This window comes from Stomoxys calcitrans, chromosome 4 (genome assembly GCF_963082655.1).
Source record: "Stomoxys calcitrans chromosome 4, idStoCalc2.1, whole genome shotgun sequence".
NCBI lineage: Eukaryota > Metazoa > Arthropoda > Insecta > Diptera > Muscidae > Stomoxys > Stomoxys calcitrans.
Window position 1 is genome coordinate 78,411,240 of NC_081555.1, and position 26,400 is coordinate 78,437,639.

Consider the following 26,400-nt stretch of genomic DNA (forward strand, 5'->3'; position numbering starts at 1 on the left):
AATGGCGTTCGTCCTTGGACCAAAAAAGTGACTTATGCAAAACGTTACGATAATCGATCCACAAATGGGACCTGTACAATAATATCAAATATCGAATATCACAAGAATATCAAATATCGAACATCGAAATAACAGGAAGGAAATTTTGAAGTAGAGATGCGCGGATTAGAATTTTATTTTAGATACATGATTTCTTCGGAGAAACTTCTTAGAATTGGATGTAGTTTACGTTTTTGCTATACGATTTTTCATTCATGCAAATCAACCCGGCCTAATGTACATAGATCTAAACCTATTAGCAATACCAAGTTAGTATTTTAACCATTTAACTACCTTCATGTAAAATGAATAGAAACTTAAATGTTTCCATAGCTTGGCAAATACAATGCAAGCTTTTCATTTCATGATGAAGAATTTAAAAATTGTCTCTTAGAACTTAAAAGAAGTTTAAACTCTTTACCATCAAATCGGTAAAAAAAAGATTTGTTGTGAAAGAGAAATTAATTTGTAGCAACATTTGGAGGTGATATCAGCTGATTCTTTAATGTGGGGCTTATTTTTAAAATCCAAAATTTACTTTTACAAAAAAAATTTTTATTTTTGTTGTAATAAATAAAAATGTTTCCATACCCGATAAGCCATTACTTCATTAAACTATTTATTTTCTTATTACAAAGTGGCATTTCTAGAAATCAGCAAAAATGCATTTCCCTCTTTCATTTAGGACAAATGTGTTCTAAATAATTTCTCAGTTGATATACAGGGTGGCTGATGAATATTGCTACAATGATGAATATTGCTACATTTTTTTTTCGGTGTATGGAATACATTTTTCTTTTATTCATGTTAAATTAAATTATTAAATTAATTATTAAATTATTATTAATTAAATTAATTAATTAATTAATTAAATTAATTATTAAATTATTATTATTAAATAGAAAAAAAGTTATTACATTTTTTTTTGGTAGCGGCTTTCATCAGCCACCCTGTATTTGCGATCAAAGATAACCGAACAGAGATAAAAGCTCAAGACATCGTAACATATTCTAGCATTGGTACACTTTCTTACTTCATGTTGATTTCGCTCTACATTTTGTGAATTCACCAAATAACCCTCACCCATAGATGGAAGTGCCTGCGGTTATGTGAATTCGTTTTTGCGAAGCATATTTTAATTTGTTAAATCATATTAAGTATTTGATGAGGGTTTGTCATTTGTCTTTGCACGACATAAAATGCCAAAAACTAAATAAAAGCAAGCAAACCAAAAATAACAGCAAATAGGAGAATGAACGAAAGAACGGAGAAAGATCAAAAAGATTAAAAGGCAATTATTTTTGTTGTTTTGCCTGGATTTTCCACCCTGTGATTTTGTGAGTGAATGTTAGAATGAACAAGCCAGCGAACGAGCGAGTGAGTGATTTGGCTAAAAGAAGTATTTAGGTCTCTACAGTGTTATTAATTTCACTCGAAACCTCTCCAAAAAAAAAAAAAAAACCAAAAGGGATTTATTTAGCTATATGCATGAGTGCCTTGAAAGGTTTTGCAAGTGATGAAGAGAGCATGCAAAGGTTGAGACGACTAATTGAAAATTGGCTTGACAAGTCCATAAAAATTGAAGAAGTGGCAAGAGAAGATAAAAAATACTCTTAAACGTACAAATAAAATGGGAGCTTGTGAATGTGGCAAATTTTGTTGCAAAAGCAATCAATCAAAAAATTCCCCAAGGCCCTAAGGCAAATGCGTAAAAGTGCAAAAAAAAGTAAAACGTTCAGAGGATAACACATACAGATACCATTAGCAGCGCCAAAAAAATTTAATGAATTCGTTAAATAGGAAATTTAAATTTCAGTAATATAAAATACTTTTTAAAGCAAACAGTGCAGCTTACCAATCCACTTTAATACGCAATGGTTTTTGGTGTGGGATTAACATATTAAAGTGCTTAGAAAAATCTTGCCTAGGGGGATTTTGGTGAAATATGTAATTTGGAACAAGTATATAAGCGTTGAATCAGAATGGGTCGAATTCTTCACTTATCTAATATGTCACCATTTTTATACCCTCCTCCATAGGATGGGGGTATACTAATTTCGTCATTCTGTTTGTAACTCCTCGAAATATTAGTCTCAGACCCCATAACGTATATATATTCTTGATCGTCATGACAATTTATGTCGATCTAACCATGTCCGTCGAAGGAGTAGCCGATAGCCGCTTAAAATTTTGCACAAATACTTCGGTTGGGATTGTAAATGGACCATATCGGTCCATGTTTTCATATAGCTGCCATATAAACCTATCTTGGATCTTGACTTCTTAAGCCACTATAGGGCGCAATTTTTATCCGATTTGGCTGAAATTGCATGAGGTATTTTGTTATGATTTTCATCAACTGTGCTCAGTATGGCTGAAACCGGTCCATAACCTGATATAGCCGCCATATAATCTTGGCTTCTTGAGCCCCTACATGGCGCAATTTTTATCCGATTTGTATGAAATTTAGCATGTGGTGTTTTTTTTTATGATTTCCCACAACTGTGTCAAGTATGGTTCAAATCGGTTCATATCTATATAAAGCCGCCATATAAGCTGATCTTGAATCTTGGCTTCTTAAGCCCCTACAGGGCGCAATTTTTATCCGACTTGGCGAAACAAGGAAGAGTAAAATCAATGCATAATCTGATATAGCTGCCATATAAACCGATCGGGGATCCTGACTTTTTAGGACTCTACGGCTTCTCCCATGACCTTCAATATACATGTTAAATACGGTCTGAATCAGCCTATAACCTAATACAGCTGCCCTATAAAACGATCTCCCTATTTTACTTTTTGTGCCCCTAAATGGCGAAATCCTTATTCGATTTGTTTGAAATTTTTCACAATGACTCCTACTGTGGTCTCCAACATTCTTTCCATTATGGTCTGAATCGGACCATAATTTCGTATAGCTCCAATAGCATAGCAATTATTTTCTTTTATCCTTTCTTTTCCTTTGTTTGCCTAAAAAGAGACACCGGGAAAAGAAATCGACAAAAGCGATTCATGGTGGAAGATTCGTCCCGGCCGAACTTGGCACACTTTTACTTGTTAATTTTTCTTTTTTTTTTTTGTCCATAGAAAGGTTATTATCGAAGATGGGCTTTGTTTGTCTGTAAAGAGACACCGGGAAAAGAACTCGACAAATGCGCTCCATGGTGGAGGGTATATAAGATTCGTCCGGGCCGAACTTGGCACACTTTTACTTGTTAATTTCTTTTTTTTTGTCCATAGGCAGGTTATTATCGAAGATGGGCTTTATAGAACTATATCTTGATATAGTCCCCATATAGACCGACCTCCCGATTTAGGGTGTTGTGCTCATATATACCGATCTCCCGATTTTGGCTCCTGGGCCCATACAAAGCATATTTATTGCCCGATTTCGCTGAATTTTTAACACAAAGACTTACGATAAGTTTGCCTATATCCGTGCTGAATATGGTCTAAATCGGTTTATATCTTAATATATGAACCAGTCTCCTGATTTAGGGTCTTTGGCTCGTAATAGCTGCATTTATTTTCCGATTTGGCTGTAATTTGGCACAATGATTTGTGTTAAGATCCTCAAAATCCACTCCGGATGTGGTTTTTATCGGTATGTATCTTAATGTACACGATCTTGAAAGAAATTAAACCCCTACACATCCTTCTCGAATATAATGTATATTGGACCATATTTCCATATAGTTGCTATAAGTTCAGAATCGTCATAGTCATGAAAGAAAAGGGGAACTTCTCTTATATATAGATGATATAGATATAATAGATGAGTAATGGCTGCATTACGATGGAAATGACCACCAGACAAACAATAACTTGATAAGAATGGCATCCTGCTGTGGTTTTGGAAGCCAAATCAAGGTATAGTTTTATATGGGAGCAATATGTTGGTGATCATAGCAGAAAACATAATGGGAAACTTCAGTCGAATTCGATAAGAAGTCAGTCCTCTAGAGGTTTCAGGTAGCGCAGAGGATTCGAATACTGGCTAGAGCATCAGAACAAAATTTTTAGAGGTTGTTTTCCGCTCCTAATGCTGGCAACATTTGCGTGGTACTGTGCCATGTAAAAACTTCTCCCCAAAGGGGTGGACTCAGCTATAAAAATGAGGTACATTATCATTGAGCTTAAACCTGAAGCGGACAGCTTTCATTGATATGTGTAAAGATTGCCTCTAATCCTTAATGGAATGTTCATGGAAAAATTTTGCAGTATCAGGTTATAAATCAATTTCAAAACAATTGACTAACAAATAATTTAATTTGTAAGCAATGCTTACCCATTCTAAAACCGTTTAAAATTCATTTTGTTTAAAAATGTTCTCAAACACATACTCTTATTGCATTGAGTTTCTTTATCCTATTCTATTTTTTTTTTATAATAATAGCTTAAACAAAAATAGATTTTTAATTTGTTGCTTTTGGTAGAAATTAATTCTAAATATTTCTTTAACTTTCAAAAACTCCATAGGCTATAGTATGTAAGTCTGCCTTTTTTGGTTTTAAAAATACCACAAAAGTCATAATGGTGGAGTTATGCTTTAAAACACTCAAGCTAGTACAAAAAAAAACACATACACATACAGCCAGCAAACTTCTTAAGTAGTCCAACGAAAATGGGCAATATTATATTTCCCCAATATCCTTAAAGTTTTGCTACAACAGTTTCCATAATTCGTTATAATTACCATATTTGCTGATGAAAGCACGGGACAGTATGGTTCATGTGGTCCAGAACCTTCTTATCTCATACTTACTTTGGCTAAGAGCTAGCTTCAATTTTCAATTTATTTATGTTTTTTGCGAGTATGCCATGGTTATTACATTAGCATAGACCCGGCTACTCTTTGAACATAGACGGGACCGCCAACACCAAACTTTAGAGGATGAAGCGAGTCAGAGAGCAACAAAATTCAATGGGCCACAAAGAAAATGTACTGCTTTGCCTTTTTGTTCTTGCTGGGAGTACCCAACTCAACAGTCATTCCTGGGGCTGGCTGGGAATAGCTGGCTGGTATTCTATTTCCATAGAGCAGATAAATAATCTGGCAAAGAGCGTTTTAAGGCATCTTCTTTGTTGGATATTTTTTTCCTCTCGGGTTTTTATGCTGTTTGCGGCCTTTATTTGTTATATTTAATATAATTTCATTTTTATGCAAAAAACCATATAAATATATGCCTGCTGTATACGCAGTGTGTGCTGCCGTAACGATATTGCAGAATTGTGGCGAAGTCCTCTATACATACATGCAAATATACTAGTATATACATACATTTACTGAGTGTAAGCAAGGAAAAAATTCAAACTTTGTGCACATTTTTCCTCTGAAGAGGGCATTACCATCACATCCCTGTAAAAGTAATATTTTGCACACAAAAAAATATGCCAGAAATATCCTTGTTAGTATTTTTTGCAATAATTTATATACTACGCTTCCACATTTAAAGAGACACTTACATAAATATAAAGGGTTTTCCAATAGGGACTTGACAATTATGAATTTAATTACACTAAACATCGAACTGTCACTGTCAATTTATACAGTCAATTCAACATTATCGTCACGTACACGATCGAACCGAAATTCGAAGTCAGCGACCGCTACTTTAAGCAAAATCATCTTCAGTGCCGGATCTCATTTTTGGCTTTATAGATTCGGACAAAAAATAACTGTTTGGTGTGGTTAGCATGCCGGCGGCGTCATTGTACCACACTTCTTTGGCGACGATGGCCATTGTCACATTAGCGTGAATGGATAACGTAACCCCACCATATGGAACTATTCGACATGTGGTTTCAATAGGGCGGCGGCACACGGCACACAGAACTCCTTACAATCGTTTTATTGAAGAGTGATTTGATGAGCGTGTTATTTCAATTGCCCAGTCGACTGGTTGCCTCGTGCGTGTGATTTGACGCTTCTAGATTATTATCGTTGCGTCTATGTCAAGTCATTAGTATATGGCAAAACACTGACGACTTTGGAGAGCTCAAGGCCAACATTGAACAGAAAATAGCAACCGTTCCGGCTGAAATTTGTAGCTGAATCAGCGAAAATTGGATCCAACGTATTGAAAGATGCAAACATGCCCGCCATATGAACTACGTCCTCCTAACTTCTGCAAAAGTCGTTTCTAGTAACCATCAGTCTGTTAGCATGTTTTCCGATCAGATAGTGACGTGTCATGATGGACACAATGACAGAGATGTCTGTTGTAGCCTGTGACAGCATAGCTGTAGACCTCTTTAAGTTTAGATTTGGCCAGCGTGAGGCTTGTGCGCTGTTGAAAAGTTTTTTGCAGTCCTTCCTTAGACCAAGCAGCTCTGGGGTCTACTATTGCGGTCGCTGTTTGCTCCTTGACTTGGCATTAGGATATGCTGACACAAGCGAGTCATTCAGGACCTTCGTGAATCGTTTGACCATTATGTCAAAATACTGTTCAGTTGCCACTTCCTTTTCTGGTCTAGAAGGGATAGACATGCAGAATGTGTGCTGAAATGTATTCCAATCCGCTTTTCTGCAGTTTAGCCGAAAGACCACTTCTGAAGTATTTTTCCAAGGCTAAACTAATAACCACCGTAGCGCAGAGGTTAGGATTTCCGCCTATGACGCTGAACAACTGGGTTCAAATCCTGGCGAGACCATCATAAAATTTTCAGCGGTGGTTATTCTGGTTATGCTGGCGACATTCATGAGGTACTACGCCAAGTAAAAACTTCTCCTCAAAAGGGGTGTCGCACTGCGGCACGCCGTCCGGACTCGGCTATAAAAAGGAGGTCCCTATCATTGAGCTTTAACTTGCCCCTGTTCTTTAATGGAATGTTCATGGGCAAATTTGCATTCGAACTAATATAACGATGACCAGAGAAACTGTGGTCATCCTACACTCAACAGTCGCATATTCTTCCGCTTATATCATTCGATACGAAGGTAATATCTAGTACCTCCCGCCTGTTCCTGGTAAAAAAAGGCCGGTTTATTACCTTTATTACATATCACCAGATTGCATATCCGAACTTACCCATATCTGGTGATGTGCATTACCATCACTTCCTACAAAAAAGACTCTTTTCCCCTGCAGAAGCGGCATTAGCCAGAAACTTAAGGATTGAAGGCGGCATCTCTGAATCATGTGCCATACAAAGGGTAGCCAGCCACTTATCAGACTTATATATTTCAAGACTGGCTACTTCTGAACCTTCAGTGCATTGCGACGCATCCAGTACACTCTACCTTAGGAACGATTCTTCCTTAGATGCTTCACTAGCCGCTGCTGCGGAAGCATCGTTTGAGTTTCGTCCCTGCCCGCTAGCGCATACCTTGAGCCCAATCGCACCGGATGACCCACCCACTCAGAACTCGTCGGATCTCGTATCGACGTCTTGCCCTCCTGTTTCGATCGTGGCAGAGGGATTTCCAGTCTCCTGCAATACGCCTGACTTTAGAGATGTACTCGAAAGTTCCACAGACAAGTATACAGCAACAACTGCTAAGTCGTTACCTGACTTCCAAAACCCACAGCTTCTATAGACCTTCAGTTTCAACTTGTTGAACCCGTAGGATACAACTGATTCAGATTTGTTGAGGTCAGCGAGACAGCCGATACCAAAGTTTTTGAAATATCCCAAATGGGTTGCGTTTAAATTTGAAAAAAAGTTATCAAGTACTTATTGGAAAACCCGATATGTGTATATGTAAGGGTTCAGTTTTTTACTAATAACATGGATACATCTCATATATCCATGTCTGCCATAAACATCAAACGAATGTGGCAAGACAAACAATATTTTATTTATAATTGGTCCAAATGGCGTAAAATCTGTTGTGTATCTTTTGCTCAGTATCTTTATTAAAATATTACATTTTGCTTTTTTGGGAGTTTGTAAAACAAAATGTGCATAAAAAGCCAATGCTTCTTTATGTTCGGAGGCTATAACTGGCCCTAAGTAGGCTTTGTGGTATTTATACAAAGTTTAATTTTTTTTTTTTGTCTATAAGCAGGTAAAGTTCGAAGATGGGCTAAATTGGACTATATATTGATATAGCCCCCATATAGACCGGTCCTCTGATTTAGGGTATTAAGCCCATAAAAGCCACATTTATTATCCGAATTTGCTTAAATTTGGGTCAGTGAGTTATGTATGGGGCCAGCCGACATCCTCTTTAAATTTGACCCCGATCGGTCCAGATTTGGATATAGCTGACATGTAGACCGATCGCTCGATTTAAGGTTTTGGGCCAATAAAAGGCGCATTTATTGTCTGATGTCGCTGAATTTTGGGACAGTGAGCTAAAATATGCCCCTCGAAATCTTTCTGCAATATGACATAGATCGGTTCAGATTTGGATATAGCTGCCATATAGGCCGATCTCTCGATCGATCTTAGGTCCATAAAAGGCAATCAGTTGTGTTAGGCCTTCAATATCCTTCAATATTCTTCTGCAATTTGGCCCAGATCGGTCCAGATTTGGATATAGCTGCCATATAGACCGATCTCTCCATTTAAGGTTTTGGGCCCATTATTGTCCGATATCGCCGAAATTTGGGACGGGTAGTTGTGTTAGGCCCTTCAACAGCCCTCTTCAATTTGGTCCAGATCGGTTTAGATTTGGATACAACTGCCATATAGACCCATCTCGCAATTTGAAGTCTTGGCCCCATAAAAGCACATTTATTAGTCGATTTCACTGAAGTATGACACAGTGACTTATGTTAAGCTTTTCGACATTCGTGTCGTATATGGTTTAGATCGGTCTATATTTGAATATGGCTACCAAAAAGACCAATATTTTGTTCTACAACATTGAACAATGCCATGTACTTATTATTAGACCTCTCAATATCCGTGTCGAATTTGATCCAAATCGGACCATATTTTGATAAAGCTGCTTTGGGGGTCATAAAATTTGCATACATATATACCCGAGGTGGTGGATATCCAAAGTTCGGCCCGGCCGAACTTAACGCCCTTTTACTTGTTTTTAAATAAAACAAAAACCGTTGTGGATATCAATGCAATTTTTTATTTCTGTGAAAGTAACTCTTTTGCACGGCCACCACTGACACGCTTGCAGAAGTCCAGATGCTGAACACGGTTTGCGACAGGTTTCAAGCACAAATCGGCCGAAACTGCTGCAATATCGTGTTCGATATTCGTACGAAGTTCATTAAACTTCCCTGGATATAGTCTAATGGCGTCAAACGTTCAATTTGTTCTAAACAAGTCTTGAAGCTTCCCGTGCCCAAAGAGCTTTAGCTTTGATTTTTTTCCTAAAAATTTAGCTGAATACTTTTAATACCCAAATATGCTTATTTAATAATACTCAAAATCTCCGTAAGCTTATTATTACGAGCAACGAAATGCCTCCATTGGCTCCCTATTTCATAGAAATTACCAAAGATTTATGATGGCCAGCCCCAAGAATGCTGACACTTTGGGTCAATATTGTGCGAGTGTCCTCGAGTTCAGGGTCAATGGACGAAATGATGGGAATTAATGCGACTTTTTTCAACAAAAAAAAGAACAACAAAAGCCAGTAAAGAAAGTCGGACGCAGACAACTACATTATTCCCTACATCACCACATGTACTTACTACTTATATGGGCTATGGCTACGACTTAGTGCTAAATTTTATAATGGTCGGACCAAAATTGTGGCTGCTGAGGACTTAAAAGACCATATCGGGTGGAAGATATATATGGGAGCTATGCCTAAATCTTAACCGATTTTACTAAAAGTTTTCACACGCATTGGGACGTCAAATAAAGCGCCATATGCTTAATTTGTAATGATGCACCAGAATGGTGGTGTAGGGTATAAATATCTAATGAAAACTGACAGTATTAAACAAGTTTGTTCTGTATTTTATGCTTGCTTTTGCTGTCAACAATATGACATAAAAAATGACGACGTTCCCATGGCTCTCTGTATTAGAAGAAAAGTTATTGTCATGTCACATTTTTGTAGCAAAGCCCAGGATACTTTGACCTTCTGCAAAGGGCGGGGGTATGTCTAGACACAAACTACATTGTATGGCAATTTAATTTATATTCCCTACTCTCTCACATAGATAAATTCATTTAGAAAATAGCAAATGATACAAAGTGAAGCTTATGAAAAACCAACAAATCACTCAATGGTTCATTTGCCTATGGTTAATGCGATTTTTTACGCACGTTCTTTCCAGCAGTAAATTATGATATCGATAATGATACACATTCTACTTTGTAATGCTCGTCATAGAATTAATTGGTGGTGATGGTACAGTACCTTGAAACTTTTTGTTGTGCTGTCGCACCAGTCGAAATCAAATATGCGCAAATAATCGATTATTTTTTTGAATTTTGGTTAAATGTCATGGATATGTCTTTCCATTGTTTACGCTGCTTAAGTGGCCTTAGACGAATATATTCAGTTAGGATAACAAAATCAAGGATAATAAACAACAACCACAACCACTAACACAATGACAAGGATGAACACGCGCCGTCTTTGCACACACACGCACACATGTTCGCATGACGACGAATGCCACAGTTAAGCACACATTAAATTAACGCCTGGCGATATGCAATTTATAAAAACGAAATTGCACACTTCCATAGCCAGGAGCGTAGCACAAAGTTTCTATTTTTGCTAAATAGCAAAAAACACGATAGTTGTTATTTTTCTGTGCAAATTGTGGTTTCCATATGAGAAACTACAGCCGTCACTGGTCATTTAACCTTTGTGTGAGTCCTTTTTGTATATCTTCCTTTTGCCAGCAGCAAATCGTACTCTTCCTTCTTCGAACACGTAATCGTATACAAATATTTACCGTGGAAAATTGTTATCAAATTGAAATGTTGGTGAAAATGTGTGGTGATTTCTGTTATAGTATATACTCTATATATATACTCTATACTACATGTATGTGCGTATGAAGGTTTTTTCTCGGTTCATTCCATTTGGTATTTTCTTAATGCGGGTGATTTTTTTTCTATTCCTGCTGAATGTGATTGAAATGCGGCTTTTACCGCCCAAAGGACAACACGTGTGGGTTGTTAGTTCAATGTTTGCAGTAGTTGTCAATGTTGTTGTAGTCGTTTTTTTTTTTTTGCTTGTTTGTTTATACGCATATACGAGTAAGTATATGTGATTGTCTGTATGTGGACATACATTTATCTTTGAGTTTACGTTCTCATGCGTGTCCTTTTGCCCCAAAAAGGTGAAAGGACTATATATGAATGTGTTTGAGAAATATCAATAAGATATGATTACGAAAGAAATTAATTATCTATCTTTTAATAATGCCTAGCCAAATGTGGTTAGAAAATAAAACGAAGAGAACAAGGATTAGTTCCCCTTAAGGTTTATGCAGGAAATGAACAACTTTTCTATTTAAATGGAAGAAAAATGAAAATTTTAATTTTCTAAAAAAGAGAAGAAGAGCTTTAAAAAAAGGAGTAGTAAAAAGATTTTGAAAAATTTTAAATCCACTAAACCCTCTTAAACCAAAATTTCGACAACTTTTTTCTGAAGAAAAATTTCTAATGAAGGAGATTTGCATCAAATTTTCTTAAAAGACAAAAATTTGTATAAACTTTCTATATAGACAAAATAACAATACATTTGCATATATAGAAAAACAGGACAGGAAACTCAATTGGAAGTGTCACATTCAGGAGCGTACTGAGATGGCTCACAGTTGTTGGCCACTATGTAGACGGGCAATAGGCTCGAAATGGGGCCTGAATCCGGGGCTCTACAGGAGCGTGATTAGACCAATACTTACTTAAGCCTCTATAGTTTGGTGGACTACTATGGAGAAAAAGTGCAACATAAGGACTATACAACAGCTTCAGAGAACATGTTGTCTTGGCATAGGCGGAGCGATGAGAACCACACGCACTAGAGCACTGGAGACTATTCTAGATATCCGACCCCTTGACATACAGATTAAGTGTGAGGCAGACACTGCGGCTGTAAGACTTAAGACAATGGGAGAATTGAGGATGGAAGCAGCTCATACCATCGCGGTATAATCGTGGCGACGATAGGAAACCTGGAAGGAAGGAAGAGGTTTCCGATCGGATACCTGAGATGAACCTTGAAGTCGAGTGCTAGGCACTGCTGCCATCGGCACAGTCTTGGATTGCCGGAAACCTTGTATTGCCATCTGGAAGATCATGTTACACGGATGGATCAAAGCTAGAGGACAGAGTGGGCCTTGGGGTTTGCAATGAGAACCCAGGGACTGAGACCTGTTTTAGACTGTCTGACCTACTGCAGGCGGAGTTCTGGGTGATCACGGAATGCGTGAAGTGGTGTGGTGCTAACGTGAGGACGTCGAGTGTGAACATCTTTACCGAGAATAAAATTGCCATAAGGGCAATAACAACCAGGACGGTAAGGTCACGAATAGTCTTGCAGTGTAAGAAGGAGATTAACGCCTTCTCTGAGGATGGGAAAATCCGCATCGTTTGGGTGCCGGGCCATAACGGAGTAAGGGAAAATGAAAGGGCAGACGATTTAGTGGTGAAGGCCAGAGGACTGCCGTCAATAAACTTGGTTACCCCAAGCCTTTCGGGTCGACGCAGTCCGAGTTAAGGTAGTGGGCGACGAATGCGCATGCAACATTGTGGAACAGCGAAACGCTCGGTAGGACGGGGAAAATCCTATGGTGGATCCAGATCGTGAGAAGACGAGGCTGTTAGGAAGAAGGAAGCAAGAAGGAGGTCAGTATAGTTATTGATATCATAACGGAACACATAGGACTACGAGCTCACTTATGTAAAATCGGTGAGGCAAGTGATAGCATGAGTAGGGCATGCGGGGAAGATGACGAGACGTTGAAGCATTTCATTCATCATTGCCTGGCTTTCGCGTACCACAGATACCGGCACTTATGTGGAGACACAATACCAGACATGAACCAACTTAGGAGAGTGATATTGAAAACAATTAAGGATTTTATAAGTAGCACGGAATTCCTAACTTAAAAATTTCTTTTTAGAGGTTACTTTATAGATTTTAGAGCGCACATTAAGTGGATTGCTGGATTAGATGTATGTCCATAGTGGCATGGTGCGGATTAATATCTGCACCCTCTTTTCAACCTAAACTAACCTACATAGAAAAAATTTCGATGAAATATTCCTAATTGCCTATAACATTCAACAAAATACAATATTTGCTAAAGATAAAGTTTACATGAAAGTCTCTTGAAAGGCAAAGTTGTAAATAAGCACAGAAATTCAAAATTTTTTGATTTTAAAGTTTTTAAAACTGTCAAGAATTTTTGTTTAATTTGTTCAGAAATTTCAGCGAAATCGAACAATAAATGTGCTTTTATGGGCTCAAGGCCTTAAAGCGGGAGATCGGTCTATATGGCAGCTATCTCCAAATATTGATCGATGGTGGCGATGTTGAACGCCAATGCCGAAGTGCCTAACACAGCTCACTGTGCAAAATTTCAGCAAAATCGGGTATTAAACGATATTTTTATTGCCCATGGACTAAAATTGGGAGATCGGTTATAATGCAGTTATATCCAAATATGAACCAATCGGAACCATATAGGGCGTGTATATCGGTAAGCCTAACATAGCTCACTGTGTCAAATTTCAGCGAAATCGTATAATAAGCGCGCCTTTAATGGGCTCAAGGCCCTGAATCGGGAAATTAGTCGCTATGGCAGCTATATCCAAATATAGATCGATGGTGGCGATATTGAACGCGGATGTCGAAGCGCCAAACGCAACGCAAATGCAAAATTTCTGCCAACTGAATAATAAGGGATGTTTTCATTGCCCAAGAATTAAAATCGGGAGATCGGTATATATGGCAGTTATATCCAAATATAAACCGATCGGACCCACACTGCATCAAATTTCACTGCATCAAATTTCAGCGAAATCGGATAATAAAGCGCCATACGCCATAAATCCGGGGATCGGTTTACATGGCAGCTATATCCAAACATGCAAAATTTCAGCGATAATCCGATAATGCGCCCTTTATTAGTCCAAGATCTTAGATTCGAATTCACTACAAAAATGGTGAAATCATTGAAATTGGTGAAACCATGAAATCATTTCCACTTCGATCGAAAAAACAACAAGTTTAATTGTTGCATCTGGGGCTGGAAAAACTCAAGAGTCACTGCTTAGAAGCCTCTGCATCCTCAACGCGTGACTGTTTAGTACGTTTTTTGGTTCGGCGGGGTCATTGGACATACTTTTTCGAAAATTAAGTTGAATGGATTGTTATGGTGAATAAATTACGCTATCGAGAGATGATTAATAATTTTTTTATCGTCGGAGTTTGATGGTATTGATTTGGTTAACGTTTACAACAAGACAGCACCACCTGCCACACAAGAAGCGAAACCATTGCTATTTGATGGGAAAAGTTTCCGGGTTGTGTCATCTCTGATCACACTTGACCACCGAGATTTTATGATTTCCTTCTTCCTTAAGGATCGAGTGAAAGATAAGGTGTACGCCAACAGCCCAGCGTCGATACAAGACCTCAAAGATAAAAGGTGAGGCTGTAGTGGACATAGCGCAGCCAATTTGCGATTTGGTTATGGAAAATTATGTGAGCATAGTGGTTGTGGCCATTTAGCTAATGTTCTTTTTCATTATTAATGGCATACCTTCCTCTTCATTATGAAGTAAACATCCGATCATCTATCACAAATCTGACATTTTACTTTGAAAGCCAAAATAACACCTTTTATTGAAAAACCATTTGCTTAGTTTGCAGTAATAGACTTATATGAATATTTTGAACATTATAAATGCACTGGAATTTTTATTATCATTTATAAATCTACATTTTGCTATTTTGTCTTATTTTAGTTTTGAGTAAATATTGAAAGAATCTGCTATAAGCTATTAAATAATTATTTCTTGTTCGAAAAGTAGCTGTTTCAGTTTCTTTTGAGGTTAAAAGTCCTTTTCTTTAAAGTCCGTTTCCCTCTGAACATTCCATTATACCACAAGCAAACCAAAATCTGTTACAAACAAGGAATTGATTTACTTGGGTTTCAGGAAACGCAGGAATCCTTTGCTCGCATTCCATAATCTATAATGTGGTGAACCCCCAAAAGTACTCAAAGTCGGATGAAACAGAAGTGTGCGCTTATCCAACCTAAACGTATGCAACAATTTTCTAAAACTTTTATTTGTTAAAATGGTTTTGGCCAAAAGATTTTCCAAAACTATTTGAGTAGGCTTCTAAGCTAAAATACTTTTAACTACGAAAGCCTTACAACATTCATAATGAAAACGAAGCAGCCCGGCCTATACCAAAAGGCTATTTCCGTTTCGTATGGTTTCATGTGTTTCGCATATGTATTTATTTGCGTCTGTGTTGTTGTTCGTGTATTCATCTAAACCTAAGCCAGACTCATTTATTAGCACAATGTCAGAGAAATTTGCACAGTTACTAACAAAATGGCAAACATTCTCGCATGAGTTTGAAATACTTATGCGATAAATGGGCAATAATATTTCCATGCCATAATTTAAAAGACTAGACGGACTTCCACACCACATTTATTTTCAGTAATAACCATAGAGAAAAACTTTACATATCTGAGGCTTATGTATACATGATGTGTTTGTAAATATATATATATATATACATTCCTGTTTTACAGATCGAGAAATATTTACATCCCTGCGAGAATGTAATGGAATCGACCAAGTGGTTCAAATAGCTAAACTTTGTCCAACATATAACAAACCAACTACAGTGTTGGTGGAAATTTACTAAAGTTAAGTGAGAAGTCAATGGCTATTAAGGCTATTATGTTCAAAAACACAGGCGCACATCTCTACATACAAAGGCGCTACTATAAGCAGGGCTAGTATATACATATCTAAATAGGTTCATTGTGAAATTGTGTGCAAATGTCTGCATTAGTGATTTATTGGCAACAAAATAGATTAAAGCAATTTAAATTAAGTTGTTCAACCATAAAGTCTTCTCTAACTCTCTTTATGCATAAAACTTCAAGCCAAATGTTCAAAACTAAAGGACACTAAATATCATTCGTTGTTTTTCATAAAGTTTTAATACACGCAAGTGATGTGGAAAAGAAGGACTGAAAATAATGAAATATGGAAATAACAATAATTTTTTACATAAAATACGTCTAGGGCTTTTATTAAAAAAAAAATTCTAAAGCTCAAATCAAAACAGACTGATTTTTAAGAAAACTATAAAATTTTATCGCCAAACAGAATTTCAAAAAAAAAAAATCATCTCAGCCAAACTCAAATTAAACAACATTTATGTTATTAAGCTAAAAACAATAAAAAATACATTTATTATAATCAAACTTTAATTAAAGTTAAAATTTAATTTAATTGGCAAATAGTTTTTTTATATATTCTAAAAAATTAAGTTTACATGGCAAAGTTTAAATGATTGTCTACACCTATCTGAGTGCCTACTCTGCGTATGACGGCCCTGCGTGCTTACCCAAAAATGTCAGTGTGAAGGATCTAATTGGTCCTCTGTCAGAACCGCCACTTTTCAAGATAAAGGACCCTATGTCGTCTGCTCTTTATTCCTGTCAAAAGAGATTCTATAGTATGCCTAATGCATTGTTCCCTTGAAGTCCTTGAGGACTATCGCACAGAGCCTTGTTATGACTCCTATTAGAATGCTTAGTAATTTCTTGCCGAAAGCAAGCAGTTTCTTTTTCCTTTTTTTAACATTCCTATCCTATCACATATTCGAGGCCCCATTACTTTCTACCAAATCCGTTGTCGTCGCATTTCTTGGAATAAGCTTTTGTCCGGCAACCCAAGTCAGCGCAATGTCATTAGGTTTCCTGTCTTTAAATTAGAGGCCTTAAGCGTTAACATAAATTCTATGTTTTCAGGGTGGTAAAAGACCATGATTTCGATTTCTGCTATCATTATGTGTTCTGTTTCCAAAGAACTTTCATTTGAGATTTTTTGTTTTAAGTTTGTCTCGGACGGCCTTAATATCCATTTCATTGGATTTTTGGGGAAAAGGCTGTCCCACTGGCCCCTCATAACGAATTGAGATATCGTATTCGCACTCTACTCCTAATAAGTTTTCATTTGAGTTCCGGATGACAGTAATCTCCGTCATTCGTACTCAATCGACCATAGGCCGAGTCTTCGAGAGATTGAGAACAAGAGGCGCGTTATGGATGATACACTCTGCCATGATTTGCTGGCCATTTCTGAGTGGGGTCGAATGAATAGAGTAGATTTTAATGCACGGAAGGTTTAGTGTTGCTTGTTGTCACCCAAACGCTGACCCATTACGATCATCTTTGTCTATCAACGGTGTAGATGTTGAGCAATCAGAAGCTCTTGATGTTCTGGGCATGAAAATACTAAGTGATGTCCGTTGGGCTAGACATGTATTTGAAGTGTCGAAAGAAGCATTCAAGTGTTTAGGCTTCCTTAAACGGTGTAAGAATTACTTCACTCCGTCTGATCTTCGTAACATCTACACCACTTTCATAAGGCCGAAAATGGAGTACAACTCACATGTATGGGCTGGAGGTTCAAAATCATCCCTGGAGCTACTGGATCGTGTACAGAGGAGAGCGATGGCATTGATTGGGGACAGTGGGTTATCCAACTCTATTGCCTCCCTTCATCATAGTCGCAATGTGGGTTGTTTGACGCTGTTCTATCGGTACATTCATGGTGTATGCTCGTCTGATATTCGTGTTCTTATTCCTGATGTAAGGATGTATGTCAGGGATACTAGACATTACAGGAACTCACACCCGTTTGTAATTGATTGGCCAGTGGACCGCACAATGTATTATAGAGAGAATTCTTATTTCGCCCGAACCGTTCGTATGTGGAATCGACTTCCGGCTTATGTTTTTCCCACCCACTTTGACATCCAAAGTTTTAAGACAAATGTCAATAAACACTACATTCTTTTTCCCCCCTCTAATTCCTAATTTCCCCTCGCCAACGCAATGCACTGCATTCATAGGGAATATCACCTGAGTGTTGGCTGGCAGAAAAAAAATTTTTTTTTTTTGATGGACTCTCAGTGGATGTGCTGCCCTACTGACACTTGATACCAAATATTTATATCCGATTCCAACTCTTTTCAAAAAATTATATTCAATTCCTATTTGTTTGTTCAACGACAGATTTCGACACACCCCAATATACATCTCGTAACATTTATGTGCATATCCAAGCATGTATGGATAGTTTGGTCATGTGGCCCAAAGTGACATAAGAACATAAATGAGTTTGCCCTGTGTTTAGAGAGAAAGCGTATTAAATGACACTATGTATGCGGCATGTGGAGCTTGGAGTTTATGTGAGTGAATATGGCAGTTAAAGTATATGACCGCTCGTTCGGTCAGCAGGAGTTTTGGGACCACATACCATTCAGGGAAGTTATAAATGTTTCCGTGGTTTTATAGTTCCATACCATTTATAAGTATATCATTGGAGTTAACATGTATGCTCATAGAGGAACTTCACAACAAAATGGCAAAAGCCTTTCAAACTTTAATGTTGTGTTGATAAGATTTATTGAAAACACATGAACTCACACACAAACATAACATGTATGTACACAAAATAAAAAAATGATTACATTTGGGCTTAAGGTAGGTTTTTTTTTTTTTAATAATAGCATAGCTTTAGGTTTTTTTTATAAATGTGAACATTTTAACGATTTACTTAAAGGGCAATGACAACAGGTTTTAAAATTGATATTAATGTATATTTAAATTCTATAAAATCCATATGGCTTATAAAGGCCTCCACAAAAATGGTCGAGAGCAAAACGATAAATTAATAAAAAAGAATATCTCCTACACGTCCACATAAACCAGCATAAATGTACATATGTATATAGGTATGTGCAGAGAAAAAATCCTAACCCCTGGAGAACGAAGAATTTTCATACCTACATATTTCTACATTCTGACAGTCAGCCATGAAAATTCGTATGTTCTTTACATATTATTAATAAATTAAATTTTTATTAACAATTTTCTGAAAATTTTTTAACTCTTATATTTTTTTGTTTTATTTTGTTCTTTTTTTGCCTCTGATACATTACACACATTGTCATTTATTCATAAATTTCCCACAGGAAATTCCCATACACCGTTGGCTGTGACATCGGCTGAAAAAATATTACAAAAGAGAAACATGACAAAAAATGGAAATAACATAAAAGTAAACACTTATCTGAGCATTTGCGTTTGCCGCCGTGTTCAGTGTTTATTTGCTGACAGAGTTGGTACCGTCATCTCCGGTCCGGCTGAACAAACCAGCAAAAGGCCCACAGGCTCATATCCGTTTAATAATGTCGACAATTCTTGCGTTTTACGGTTACAGTAAACATTATAAAACAAAAAGGGCTTTCGCGAAAATGTGCATACCTGTATTTTAGAGAGGCTGCATAAGAATTACTAAAGATGAATAAAATGAATTTAGGTCGAATTTTGCGTACCCAACACCACAGGCTATTCTAAATTTATACATTTGTTTTCAACACCTTTGATTTCAAAACGGTGGACCCAATTTTAAAATTGGCCACGAATTTGGTAAACTTGTTTTGGATTTAGTTATATTTCCGATACATATTTTCTTATAAAAAATTTCAATTTGCTTCTTGTTTTGTTCACTAGGGACTTTATTTTAAGTCAATTCCGAACTGTATGCTGCTATTTCTAGCCTGCACTCGAACCCCGGTGCTCAGGAATCCTAATTAAACAATTTAAGATATTCAATTGAGATAAATTACATAACCATAGCCGTCAACAATAAATTGGCGTTTTTATTTGCATATAATTAGTGACATTTAGGGGCACAAGGACATTTTCCCAAATAACGGCATTCGCTCACTTAAAAATACAAAATTTTAGGCTATGAAATATGAAAAAGGTCAAAGAAATTCAACTTTGTTGGAAAATTGTTTAATTATTAAACGTCCATTACTTGAAATTCATGAAGTTATCCTCGTAAATCTTTTTTTGTAAATACTGTATATGAATGTGCGTTTGTTTGTATTTTTACATTCATGTGTGCATATTAAAAACATACACAATGCTCGTCACTTGTAACTATTGATTTATGTTTTTTAATTTAAAATTTCCGTTTACAGTATTTACATTTATCCACTTACTGCTGTATTTAACGCAGAAATATGTATGTGTGCGTTTGGGCCTGTATATGAGTTGGCGTATTTGCGTATGCGTTTGCATGTGTAAACATATAGACTGAGGGCTATAGAATAAAGGTCCTGAAATTGTCCACATACTACATCCATGCAGTAGAAAAGAGAAGAGGAGATGCTTTTTTGCTCGCTTGAATGAATAACATTTACATTGTCAATAAACGTACATAATTCAATAGCATATGACGCGACATTGTTTGAATGTGCATTTTTCTACATACATACATAAATTTATAATGATAATAACAACAACAGCAGTGACATTGTGAAAAAAGAAAATATTAAATAATTTTTTTTTCTGTCGTTTGTTTTTCTTTTACAGATTGGGTCCCATGCCTGGCACATTACACCAACAACAAATGCCACAAAGTATGTCAACGGGTAATAACACACTCGGCGGCCATGGTGGCCATGATCGTGGCGGTGGTGGTGGCGGCGGCGGTGGCACCATTGGCGGTGGTGGCGTCATACCAGGCGGTGTTCCCGGCACAATGAATGGCCCCAATGGACCACATTGTCAGATGAGCGGTTCACAGCCTCTGGTTATGCCCGCATTTCCATTGCGTAACTCACACTCAGCGCACGCACCACACTATTCACCCTACTCACCTTCCAGGTAATTATAAATATGACAATATATATATCCCCCCTCTCGTTCATTCATGCGTTAGCGCCAACCACTGTCGTCCTATTCGTATTTGCATTTTTATTAAAATTACAACCCTTTTGAATAAAAATTTACGCTGCCATTGGCAATGTCCTGCCACAAGCGCTTCAGTGTATGTGTGTGTATGAGATGCTGTACGTTGAATTTGTGTTGGCGTTTTTGTAATATGCTGTTATTATTATTATTATGAAAAAGCCTTCTGAAGTGTTAATATTGCCAATAAAACTTGACTTTATTTTATTTTATAAATCATGGCACAAATTAAAAGTCAAAATTGTCACAAAGCATTTACATTGCAAGTGATATGAAAATAAATAATCAAGCATTGCTAATATTAATAACAAATAAACAAAACGTTTCTGCCTGAATGAGCAGAGTTGCATATCAATATTTTAATAGTTAATTGAAAAATGTTTTAATAAAGAACTGTATAATTTTTTCTTTTTTGGCAAATATTTAAAAAACCATTTAATTTACTTACATTGATTAAAGCGTTTCCAATGTTTGGGTGTAATAAATATGTATTGTAACGCCGTGGTAAAAATTATTATTTTGGCTTTGAATTGGCTAGTTTACAGATGCTCGAATTTAATACTTAAAACTAAAATGATAAATATGGTTGAATTCCACCGAGAATGGGAGAAATTTCCTATTGTACATCCACTTTTCGAACTGTGTTAGTTTGTATGTTATTCAGGTATTATGATTGATCGAACGATTAACGCTGAGGATTTCCCCGGTGGGGTCGCTTAAGTTTGCAGAACATTGAGATGTCACACGAAGCTAAATCAGGCGAATGCGGTGGTTGTTGAACGCTATTGGTCGAATTTTTGGCGAAAAAGTCACGAAGAATCAATGCGTTATGCGACGCTATTTTTTCAAGAAAATTAAGTGAATTTGGAACCAATAGCGATTTTTTTATACCCTACACACTCACAGTAGTACTGGGTGTTATAACTTTTTGTACTTGTTTGCAATGCTAAGAAGGCTAAGAGCTAGACCCATTAATAAGTATACATATTGGCTAAGAATCACTTCCTGTTTCGATTTAGCTATGTCCGTCTGTCTGTCCATGTATTCGTGTGATCAAGGTACAGACCGCTTTTGTTGTCTATTTGTCATGACATTTTGCACAAATAATTTTGAAAAAAATCGGATCAGATATAGGTATATAGCTCCCATGTAAATCTTTCATCCAATATAGCCTTTGAAGGTCGTAGTCGCTACAATTTGTATCCGATCTTTACAAAAGTTCGCATGATTTAATACGTGTGCAAAATTTCCTAAAAATCGTTTCAGATTTAGATATTACTTTACTTTAGTTGGCTATGATAGAAGTTTCTTCTTGATCTTTCCATCGGGCTTTTGGCCGTCCCGGTTTGCGCGATCCACCGTGATTGCCTTCAAAAGACTTCTTTGCTGGAGATTACTCATCTATTCTGATAACATGCGCCTCGATCTTCTGCGCTCATTCTAAAATCTCTAACACCAAGTTTCGAGGTGTCTCCCACCACTTGATCTTTCCATCGGGTTTTGGTCGTCCGGAGTGCGCGTTCCACCGTGTTTGCTTCAAAAGACTTATTTGCTGGAGTTTCTTTAACCATGCTGATATGACCTTGCTAACGCAACTGATGTATTTTGGCACGTGTAACTATGCTATCGTCGTCATACAGCTCATATAGTTCGTGATTCGCTTAAATTCTCCGTTAACTCAAACTGGTCCATATATTTTACGAAGAATCTTTCTCTCAAACACTCCAAGCGCTGTCTCGTCCGCTTTAACATCTTATATAGATTTAGATATAGCTTCCATATATATCTTTCATCCGATGTGATATATTAGGGCTGTAGTAGCTACAATTTTGGCCCGATCTTTATAAAATTTTGCACGATATATTTTATTTGACGTCCCAGCACGAGTGCAAAATTTTATAAAAATCGGTTCATATTTATATATAGCTCCCATATATATCTTTTATCCGATATGGCTTTTTAAGGCTGCACAATTTTGGGCCTTTCTTAAGAAAATCTTACAAGGTTCTATTCAATATTTCAATAGGGATGCAAAATTAAAGTCTGACTAGGTTCCATGTAGTAAAAATAGTGCGTTTACTTGGTTGCCTTGCCTTACTGCTTCTTAGGTCGAAATGATATTTTAAAATTGTTTTCACTGATCCCTGAGCTAATTCAACAATATCAGTAAGGTCTCTGACTGTTAATCATCGAACACTAATTCCTCGATTTTTTTGATATGTTTATCATGAGTTCATTTTGATGTTGATGGCAGCTTTGAACGTGTTTCTTGGCCAACGCGTTCCCGACTCTCTTTGAAATATAAGTACCAATCAAAAACACTTGCTCGCAACATACAATTTTCTCCGAATGCCTTTTGTAACATTCTAAATGTTTCGGCACCAGAAACTTCATTCCGTGCAAAAAATTTAATGGGACTTCTTTGTTGAATAATTTCACTCATTGTAAAATTACCGAATGCACGCTAATGATTTCTTTGAAGTGATATTTTGCACAGATGTCACTGAGAGTCATTCTAATGCAAAAAAAAAAAAAATTACGACAAATAGATTTCCATGCCCACAGTAGTATATATCGAACCAATCCTCTTTCGATATTTTCATTTTACTGCAACTTATGGATAGCATTTTAGATTGCCTCTCAACAACAAATATTACCTAATCACTACTTTCTTAAAATATTAAATGAAGCCTTAAATCCTACACCCACTAGAGAATCATTAACATTTTACAACGTGGCCCGCCATTTCGCAAAGGTAAAAATAAGAAAAGGTTACCAAGACACCCTAACACTGCAAGCTTAATACCATCTAGCCTACTCATTATGGTGCTAAATGATGTTTAATGTCAGAAGACATTCAAACCTTCGCGGCAACACTTTCCATGTTAACAACGTACGCCTTTTCCTTACATGAAGAGAGAATGAGAGCTAGCACATCTAATAAACCTGGAATGAAATATTACAAGAAATTAATTTTCTTGTTCTTTTTTGTGCTTAGCACACCATAAGTTTCTCGCGGATTGTGCTTTTTCTTCGCCTTGCTGCTCATTTCCATGCAATAAACCCACATCATTTCTACCATGGTATATAACCACTTTTCACTTATAATTTTCTTCATCTCCTTTTTTGTGGCCCATTGTGAGCATAAACGTGTGCTTTAGTTCTTTCACGAACAAATCATCATCATTATTTCTCTTTTCCCTTTTTTCTTCTGCGAGGCACACGAAATTTGCACCTCGTTTTTTTCCTTTTTAGGATTGCGTTTTATACTCTCTTTTCCTTTTTCTGCCTGATGCAGTTAGAGTTTGAAGTTGCTGAAAAAACGATTTGCATGTAACGCTGCCTCTAACACAGATTGCTTCGGATGATGATGATGATTATTGCGGATGCGACTCCAATACCCGAGAAGAGGATGAGTTGCCTAGTTGCAGTCTACTTAAGCAAAGAAAAGAGAAAAACTTCATTGGTTACGAAATTGGGACGTTTTGTACTATCGCGAAGTAGCATCTTCGTTATGACACTTTTTATGTGTTGTGCAGCATTCGCAACAATGAAACAAACACGCAAGCGTGGTAAACAATTTTTAACTGTCACTTCAATATCCTGGTTTTATATGTTTTCCCATTCGTTCAATTTAGTTATGGGTAGGCAAAGAAATTAGGTAAAGAGGACGCCTTTGTGAGGGGCCTAATCCAAAAGCTTCAATAATTTTGTTAAAAATATAAAAACATATATTGGGACATTATCCATTTCAGGTTCATTGTGGGCCATATATGATTTGGAAGTTGGAAATCATATTTTACAAACCAAATTTCAGTCAAATCGAATCAAAGTGTTATTGAAAGATTGGTTTATATAGGAGTTATATCCAAAGCCGAACCTATCTGTTTAATTGCAAATTGCCAATGACCTACATCAATAACAAGTGTCTTCACAACATATCAACCGGCTGTGGATAGACGGACATGACTCAGAGCGCCTACACAGAAAAAAATAACTCCCAAAAAGAACCAACTATCAAATTTGTATGTGAAACTTTAAATACTCAATGAATGATGAATTATTTTCATCATAAAGAAGATGATGTCGGTATGCTAGAGGATGCATGCAAGAATACCAAACATGAGCTCATGAGTTCAATACTCTGCGGCACTAAAGTTATTAAAATTTGTTTTTAGGGGTAATAGTAGAGAGTGACAGACGAAAACCTGAGAGCAGCACTTGAACGAACGAGACAAAGCAGCGCGAGCTAAACAAAGATAACAAAAACGCCACCGCCCGAAGCAAAGCACATGCGTTGGCTGGTTAGATGGTTTTTTTGCCTTGCTTTTGAATATATTGTTGTTGTTGTATTATATTGGCTTCCAAAGAGTTTCATTCAACAACATATTTTTACTTTGGATTGTTGAGATTAAAAATAAATTGTTGCAGGAAAATTAACAATTTTCGTAGTCGTTTTTTCGACCAAAGTTGTTGTTTTTCAAAATTATATTTATCTGTGTAGGCAGGAATATATACACTTCATAGAAGTGAAACAAGCGAAATGTTTATATAAGTATACCTCCAACATTCTTATGTTCTGTAAATCAGTCTAAATATATATAGAAAAAATATTCCATTTATTGAAAACGGAAAATATCAGGGTTTTTTGAAAGGGGAGAATCGGGCAACTCTTACCCTAGAAGAGGTCTTTGGAAAAATATAGGATATTAAACGGCCTGTCAGGCACTGTCAGACATATAATGCTGAATTAAATTGTGGTATATCAGAAAACATTTAAAAAACCCACCTACTATACAATACTTAATCGGAGTATAGTACAAATCGGAGTATAGTACAAATCGGAGTATAGTGAAAATACGTTCAACAAGTTTTGACCTATTCAGCTCAAAAATAAAAGGCCACATATTAAAAAACCATGCGAAGGCCCTTTCAAGCTTATTGTTGAATCTCTGCACCTTACTTTTTTGTTGTGTTGTCTATTGCTCGTGAGATTCTTAAGTATGTATAAAAATGAAATGATGATTGTTAGGATGCCGTTTACGTTTCTTAGCGCTGTTTAGAAATAAAAAGGATGAGCATGCTAACGATATTCCAGAAAACTTGCTGCCTGACTAGCTTGGTTGCTTCCATGTTGCAGCATCCATCTGAGTATGTGATGTGTTTGTGATGGTGTTTGAAGGCGGGCGGCTGCATTATTGGTGGCGGCTATAGAAAATGTTTAACTTACACCAAACTTAAGCACGTCTTATTGTTGCCATGGTTCTTGGCAATGCCTTCGTCTGCCTGATTTTTTAATTTTTTTTCTTGCTTCTCGCACTATTTGCCTTTTTCAATGGCAGAAATTTCACATTCATTTTGATTACGGATGGGTGTCTTCTGTATACCTTACTTATAAAACGTGCATTCATTTGTGTGGGTGCAGATTTAAGGGGATATCGAATAAGCA

General features: G+C 36.8%; 1 protein-coding gene across 2 annotated transcripts in view; it reads left to right on the forward strand.

Annotated features, from left to right (window-relative positions):
- The window catches only part of LOC106086554 (teneurin-a), a 1,121,402-nt gene that overhangs the window by 791,297 nt on the left and 303,705 nt on the right, over positions 1-26,400 (forward strand). For both annotated transcript variants that reach the window (XM_059366919.1, XM_059366920.1), the window contains one exon: positions 20,574-20,867. In XM_059366919.1, the coding sequence (XP_059222902.1) occupies positions 20,574-20,867 (294 nt within the window). The remainder of the gene's footprint in view (positions 1-20,573; positions 20,868-26,400) is intronic.